Genomic DNA, 8,682 nt, shown 5'->3' with positions numbered 1-8,682 from the left:
ACATTGATGGCATTAAACCATATAATTGGAAAAAAAAAGTCTTTTTTTCACTACTACAATTAATATTTATTGAAAAATGTAGGTCCCCATTCATCAAATTGATTAGAAACAACAATTAATTGTGGTCAATTACAATAGTTTATTTTTGGATTTATATTTTAACATATAAAATAGCCACCCACTTCATCACTTTGGTTCAATTTAAGAAACAAATGCTAGAAAGATTATGTCTCTAAATAGGGGATTCGCCAAAAAAATTTATTAAAAAAATTAGGGGCTTAGTTCATAATGTATACCTTTATAGTTCTTGGAACAAAATAAATTTGTTCAAACATGTCCTCTTAATCTATATATATCAAATTAGTGTTTTGGATACTAAAAAATGCCTATATGCCCCTTGATGAAATAGCTCCACTAGACCTTTGAATGAACATAAAGTGTCTAAATAAGGTAAAGAAAGTCTTGTAAGAAGTAGTTCTCATTCAATTGAGAAACAAATTCCATTCAAGTGTAAATACTTTGTTCAATTCAAAGTATAATTATTAAATAGATGATAGTAATATTAGAATCTAATTTTGATACTCTTTTTTACCAAGAATTCAATAATAACGAAGTTTAGATTCAAGGACATTTTACAAATTTATTGGAATGAAAATTCTTAAACAAATACAAAAGGGAATTCTATTGTGCATTAAATTTTACAACTTCTAGGATGTAAGCACTTTGATACAAAATTGCATTCACTTCCAATGACTAAAAACTTCCCATCAATGTAACAAAATGCTAGGCACATTTTGAAAATGTTTTGACATCAAATTCATATAATTAGCATTCCTATCACATTGTATATATAAATATTATCATTTATCATCATTCTTGGGGAAAATTCAACATAGAATCAATACTTTAATCAAAGATGGAGAACACATCTCAAGCTCTTTCCTTCCAATGATAAATCAAATGCTTCATTGATACGTGAAAATGGAAGCTCATGAGTGATAAATTCATCCACTTTGACCTCCTACAATGAAAACAAAGAACACATTAAAACACTTGTTCATCAAAGAACAAATCAAATTTATTATTACTCTATTACAAAGGAAGTTCTAAATAATCACCATGCTTTATCTCTTACATTATTAAGTTCTTAATAGTCAACCAAAAAAACTCCCAAATTATATATTAAGCATCTAAATATACTTGTGTGATTTATAATGTTCATGTCGAAAAAGAAGGGAATTGTAAGGACCCTTTTAAGTTCCCCACTGATGACTGGAGCAATGCACTCACTTACCCACTAGGTTACTGGTTTTAGATCATTAGTTTTTTTGTTATATACTGCTAAGACTCTTAAATTGTTTTGTTTCGATATTGATATGTTGTTACTATGTTGTTAATGTTGCCTTCAATTTGTTAGTGTAGAGAGACAACACCCTAATTTTGGTGCATTTAGTATCAAAAATAATATATGTGATTTTCATGTCCATTTTGAATGTAGCAATTAGACATTTGAAATATTTTAAATTGGAAAATGGAAAATAACTTGTTTAGACAACTAACTACCCACATTTCAAATATGAAAAGAGATAGGCTATTGCATGAATACTCCACTTCATGTTTTCTTTCTAAAACCACTTGATACTTTCTTCCAAAGAGATAAGAGAATGCACGATTAATAAGGGAATAAATTCTTGAAATTATACAATATAATCACATGATTGGGATTTTATAGAACTTAGAAATGGTAAGTTGTAAAAATAAGCACTAGCCACTATTCCAAAGGTAAAAGGTGGTCAACAATTAATTAAACAACAATATTTTTTTATTTCTAAAAATGCAAGAATGTGTGAATCATAATCCTTTTTATTTTATAAATTTCTAGACAACATTGGAACACATGACTAATTTTTTTTTAAATTTAAAATATATAGGGTTGGTTACTCAAATTATTATTGACTACTTTCTCAAATAGTGGCAACAAGTCAATAATTAATTGGACAACTCATTTTGAACCTTTCACTTTTAAGAATATGTAATTTTTTTCAATTAACAAGCCTTAAACTATTTTAAGGAATTCTACACATAATAGTTGTTCAAAATTGACAAAAATGATGTTAGATAACTCATAGCCACTTTGAACTTGTAAAACCTAAGTAGAAATCAACCTAACAACCCACTTAATATTTTATAAAAAAATACATAAACATGTGGAATTGATTTTTTTAAAGACCATAAAGTTTTTATGAGAAAATATCAAGTCAAACACTATAAACTTATTTCTTGGTCTAAGCTATAGTATTAAAGAATATGTAAATGATTTTTGAAAAAATGCATAAATAAAAAGTATAGTCATCTTGTAAGTTTCTTTATTACTATATATATATATATATATATATATATATATATATATATATATATATATATATATATATATATATATATATATATATATATATATATATATATATATATATATATATATATATATATATATATATATATATATATATATATATATATATATATATTTCAATATATAAACGCACCTTGTTCATGTACATTTCTACAAGACCAGGCAATTGGCTTTTTCCTTTGAAACCACCAAAGACAGTGCCATCGATTCTCCTACCATCTAATAACTCAGGAGGGAAAAAGCTCAACCTTCGCCCACTTTGGTCCACTCCTACAATAATTGCCAAACCCCACCCCTATATTCACACATTAACCAAAACATAACACCCTTAATATGGATGTAAAAATTTAGAAAGAATAAATGTACAAATAAAAAATTTATGGGGTAAATACTATACTTACATCATGTGCAGACAAAAATGCCTCGTACATAATATTTGCATTCCCAATGCATTCAAAACTAAAATCCACTCCACCTTCAGTGATCTCTCGAATTCTCTATCAAATTCAAATACATTCATTAATAGATGTTGAAAAGTTCTCTGTTAAATCTAATGATGAAAAATGTAAAGCTTTAATATTACTACCTCGTGTGTGGCCCTTTCTTGGTCTTTGGGGTTGATGAAATCAGTAACTCCAAAATTTTTAGCTGAATAATAAAAATTAATTAATCATATGTAAATATGGTATTAGACAAAAGTAACTAGTTAGAAGAAAATGAGTATGTGTATACCTAAAGAAAATTTGTCAGGATTTGTATCCACACCAATTATCTTGGATGCCCCTCTTACCCTCACACCTTCTGCAACCTACAAAAGTGAAAATCAATGGCCTCTCAACATTTTTTATTAAAATATATAGTAAGGTAAATATAATTGAACTAACTTTTCTCTGGTAGGATAAGTAAATAAGAGAAAATCTAATCAACTTACATGAAAATATAAATAATCCCTCACAAATTAAACATATGTAGCATATTTTATATGAATATTCAAAAAATTCAATCAAAGATGAAATATGATTTGTAAAAGAAGATAAATATTATTATTATTCAAATATAAAAAATACTGATGTGTAAGAGTGTTATTTTGTAGATATTAAGAAAACTAGTCATGGATTGATTCTGACTTAGAAATTATATAACTATAACATACTAGAGATAAAAGTTTGAGTTATTCAAAGTGGAAATTGAATTTTTCAATAATTATGTGGAGATAATATTACTTTAAGTGTACAAAGGGACAATAATGTAAGCACATCGTTCAATAGTTGATGGTTAATAAGAGATGGATATGAAGTGGGTATAATGTTTGTTGGTTAATATTGTAAATTTATGACATGCAATGTAAGTGATCATGAAATGTAAAGCATTTTTGTTATCGGTAATAGGTAGTAATCAATTACAAAGATTATTATGGATCACTTTGTACACATACTAAAGATGTACTTGGTGAACCTTGGTGCAAATATATAGCTCTCAAAAGGCTTGATCTAGCCACACTATTTCTGTTTTATCATCTCTAGTCTTAAACACCCTTATTTAGGCTTCCTCCCTTGGTAGTGACAATAGGAAGTTCTTGTGGTATGACCTAAGGATATAGCCTTAGCAAAGAGAGGAAAACAACAAAAAATATAGGTGTATGGAGAAGGTTGATGGGATTTTACTAAATATTAAAAAAATTATATTACAAACCTAGAACTTTGCACTTGGATTCTTAAGATTTTGGAGTTGACATAATAATTTTTTATTTTAGCTTCAAAAATTATTTAATTCATATATATATTCTCTTGTTTAAATACATTTTCTATATTTTTAACCTCTCAATAAGTTTAAAATTCTCTTTCATCAAATTAATTTTTACTTTTTAAAGATTACTTTTCGAAACACTTCTCATACATCAAAGTTAAATTTTTTTTTTTTTTAATACATAAATGATTTTTTATTTAATATTTTATATATAAATTATCATATTTATAAATGTTTTCCTTCTAATTAAATTTATTTTATATAAATTTACTTATAATATATTAATTTTTTAAAAAATAATTTTAAAAAAGAGAATCTTTAACAAATGCCCATGTAAGCTCATTAAATTTGAATAATTTTCAAATTACAAAAAAGTACCATCATTACAATTTTTAGAAAGGTCTCGAACAGCTACAAGCCAAAAACTAATTCGCTCTTTTCCTTTTTAATTGGATAAAAGAATATTACTAAAACTAATTTGTTTCCAGGGGATAAGTTCAAAAGATTTTTTTAGCAATAAAATCAGCCTGTGTCGATTCAAATCCTAGGATGACGCGTGAGAAGGAAAAAACATTATTCACACAACTCTCTGCGTCTAAATTTGACGGTCATCTCTACCTGTCAATCCGTTTTTATATGATTGTGACCCATTCGATGCGAATATACGACCATCAAATCTTTTTTGATTCCCAGAGATGAAAAATCTAGCTGATGTTGATAATGTGTGTGGAATCTTGAGCAGGGTATTTCTATTATAGACATTGATTCTTTTAAAGAATCACACATAAAATAAGAATAAGGTCAGTATATATTATTTGTTTTAGGAAATGGAATGATTTCAAACGAGTTTACAATAATGGAATTTTTTTATTGTAAGGTTCTAAGTCATGAAGGATGAGATCAAGATTGTGTTTGAAAACGATTTTAATATATTTCATTATATTGTCAACGAGGTTTCAATTTAAGATTTATACTCACTACCTAATAACAATTTTGATATAGAAGGATATTAGTAGCTGTTATAGTTTTAGTTATGACTTTTGGGTAGTTACGATGAACCCAATGATAAATTCATAATGTTGAAAGGGTCAAAAAATGATTTTGTTTTGAGTTGACATCTAATACATATTCTCTATTGCCCCATTAGCCTTCACTTTGATCGCCACAAAATTTGCACAACTGATCCAATACTTATGCCAATACTTGATATACCAATGGGCGGCAATTGACTCACTAAATGATTTTTTAATGGGCTATTCGTGAAATCCAATGAACAATTATTGAAACATGAAAAGAAAACTAAAGACCAAATTCAAATTCTTTGTATATCATATATTTCCCATTGTAATTTCGTGGGTAATTCATCTCCAGCTATTAAAGTTTAAAAAAGGTGAATAAATTTATTCCTTCATAAGATAATAAGATAAAGTATATGCAGTAATTGTGTACTATTGATACTAATATAACTACACAATTTATGTAATTACTAACTTTTTTTCTAATTATTAGATATACCAATAAATGATTATTGACCCTTTATTTAGTGTACTTTTAATGAACAAAATATAACTAAAGATCATTTACAAAATTTTATAGATAATTCGCCTCCATCTATTAAAATTTAAACAATGAATAACAGACAAGCTAATTCAGATACAGCTAAGAAGAAATAAGATATGATCCAACTCACCGCAAGACCGACAGTGCCGAGACCAAAGATAGCAACGCTTGACCCGGCCTGGACATTAGCAGTGTTCCACGCTGCCCCAAATCCTGCATGTTGAAAATAACGTAAACCCATCTCTTTCTGTTTTATTTCAATTAATACCACTGTACGTCTTTATAGTTTATACAGACCTGTCGCTAATCCACAGCCAAGCAGGCAAACTTTGTTGAGAGGGGCGTCAGGATTAATCTTCACCACGTTGGCAGAATCGAGTACGGTGTATTCACTGAAAGTCGAGGTTCCCATGCAATGATAAACTGGTTTTCCGGCGATGGAGAAACGGGTTTTCTTGTCGCTCACCATGACAGACCTGGTCGGATCGATCCTGAATTTTCCGCAAAGATTAGTCTTTGGTGATTTGCAGTATATGCAATCTCCACACTCCCCTGTAAACAGTGTTATTACATGATCTCCTCCCTTGAGATCGCTCACGCCTTCTCCCACGCTCTCAACAATCCTGTTTTCAGCCCACATAATCTGTGATTTGATATATATTCTTGTTATAACAGATTGAAAACTTCAAATAGATGTTTTTCTTACCCTGCAGCTTCGTGCCCCAAAATGCGTGGAAACGCCTTTAGCATCTCATTCTGAGAAAAACAAAACCCCAAAAACACAATCTTGCCTGTTAAATCACATAAATGGGGAGATAACACTGATCCATGCTAATAGTTTTTCAAATGAGAGATAAAAGATTGAGTGTTGAAAGAAAGATTGAGGATCGAGTCCATAAAAAATTCGTTACTTCTGAAATTTTGAATGACCCAATCCCGCAAACTTTGAATGAATATATGGGTAAATAAAAATGGGTTATGACTTACTTCGGTGGCCCAGTACATGACATCTGTGTTGCAGAGGGAGGTGTGGGTGATTTTGATGCGAACTTCCATTGCCTTTGGAGGATCTACCTGCACCTCCTCTATTACCAGGGGTTTCTTCGTTCCCCATGCTACTGCAGCTGTTTGGAAAAGTAATTTCGAAATTGAAATTATTAGTATCAACAACAAAATGGTTTTAAATTGAAGACCACTCTTCCACTCACTAAAACAGAGGGCAAATTTATTGAATTGTGTAAGAATTTTTTGTAATGTTTCAGTTCAGTTCAGTGGACCATCATCAGAATGAAAAGAACAATTGAGAAATAAGGGCAAACTGTTGATCTAGATACAACCGAAAACATTTCATAGCGCTTCTATTCTCAGTCTTCATAACTTTGTAGAAATCAGAATCCAAACGAATTCTTGACCAAAAGCCCAAACAGCAAAGGCAATATTTCGTTAAGAACGATTGCTTGGATATACTCTGGATGAAGATCATGACTGAAGATTGCTTTTTTCATGTAAATATCTTGAAGAACTTTTTATCAAGGGCTCTAACATACGGTGGAAATACCCATCTGTATATAGTTGATCAAAGGGAAAAGATCGATCATTCATAAGGATCTCTTTCACTAGGGGCTAATGGCGAACAGGGTATTCTCTCTAACTAGGAGGCAGTTCACTGTGTGGACCGTGCTGATTTTGGGGACCCACATCTCCCCCAAAGTTATCCATTCTAGCTTTATTTATTATAGTGGTAGAGCATTCCAGTAAAGTCTTTAAGTTCGAATCTTACTGATCCATAAAAAACTCGAACACCTTCCTAATCTCACCATGCATAAAACCAATCAACCATATAAAAAAATATACCTTTCAATCTTTCTGTCCCTAAAGATGGATGCAGAGAAATGATCTGAAAGACCAGGGCTCTAGTAATTAAATCATTATGACATCATCTAAGGATATGATACTTTCACAGTTCACAAAGATGAGTTATATAACTTCTGAAAAAATAACACAGTTTTCTTTTCAAAAGTAAAATTCATGATGGGTTATCAAATATAATCTAAAATAATATTCATGATGATCATGCAAGATAATCTAAAATGAAACAATCAATTTAAAAACATACAGTTGATTCCAAAAATAATCCTTTTTAAGATAACTGAAATTCATAAGATTCCCAAAACATACCTTTGCAAGTGATAACTTTACCAGATGTTTCAGAGACCAAAGAGCCATTAGAGCTGCAAGAGTTGTCCTTTTCCATTTCACTTCTTTCAATGATAATCTTCCAAATATCTGGTTAACAGAAGAAATTAGGAATCATATGTTGTTATCAATCTTCTCAACTAAGCCATGCATTTATAGCACTAAAATAATAATTGTCAACTGGAGATGGTGATTCAATTTAAAGCTTTTTATAAAAGCCATGAATAAGTCTTAGCTGTAGATTGTGATTCAATGAATATGGCGATGAGGACAGAGAAAAAAAACCATACTTTTTTTACCTGGATACATTAGAAAATTGTAATAAATAATAAGCATTGTTTATTTAAAATACTATAAAATATGTCGCACTGTGTCATTTGCGACCGGCCGTTAACTAAACGACAAAATAGAAACTTCGAAATGAATACCGAGTCCATGCACATTAATTGACCCCGCCTTGTCTTGAGCCCTTTACGCACTAAAATATGGGCACATTGGAATTCACCCGCTAAGTTCTTCCCATACTGTTGTATTTTTTAATTAATTGAAAATGAAAAAAAATTATATTCTATTTTAAATTAATTGATAAATTTGTCACTCTGATCCTTGCATACACAATCTGCACTGTAAGCATTCCAAATGTCATCAAGATTGTGTTATTAAAGTCAAATTTGCAAAATTTCCCCTTTATATGTATTAAATAAGTATTTTTTATCTACTTTTAAAAAGTAATATTCATATATCATGCTTTTTGACTTCATACAATT

The 8,682-nt window shown here is 29.7% G+C and overlaps 1 protein-coding gene across 1 annotated transcript; it reads right to left on the bottom strand.

The window, feature by feature from the left end:
• Nucleotides 1-760: 760 nt before the first annotated feature.
• On the bottom strand, nucleotides 761-8,096 carry LOC131026831 (alcohol dehydrogenase-like 4). Its single transcript, XM_057956823.2, has 10 exons — nucleotides 7,898-8,096; nucleotides 6,707-6,843; nucleotides 6,426-6,475; nucleotides 6,017-6,342; nucleotides 5,850-5,932; nucleotides 3,146-3,221; nucleotides 3,000-3,061; nucleotides 2,815-2,910; nucleotides 2,547-2,708; nucleotides 761-1,021 (listed from the first exon to the last, which is right to left on the bottom strand). The coding sequence occupies exons 1-10, from the start codon at nucleotides 7,971-7,973 to the stop codon at nucleotides 911-913; spliced, it is 1,179 nt and encodes a 392-aa protein (XP_057812806.2). The 5' UTR covers nucleotides 7,974-8,096; the 3' UTR covers nucleotides 761-910.
• Nucleotides 8,097-8,682: the final 586 nt, after the last annotated feature.

The sequence above is a fragment of the Cryptomeria japonica genome, chromosome 1 (assembly GCF_030272615.1).
Source record: "Cryptomeria japonica chromosome 1, Sugi_1.0, whole genome shotgun sequence".
In the NCBI taxonomy this organism is placed as follows: Eukaryota; Viridiplantae; Streptophyta; class Pinopsida; order Cupressales; family Cupressaceae; genus Cryptomeria; species Cryptomeria japonica.
This window is presented reverse-complemented; position numbering and strand designations above follow the sequence as displayed.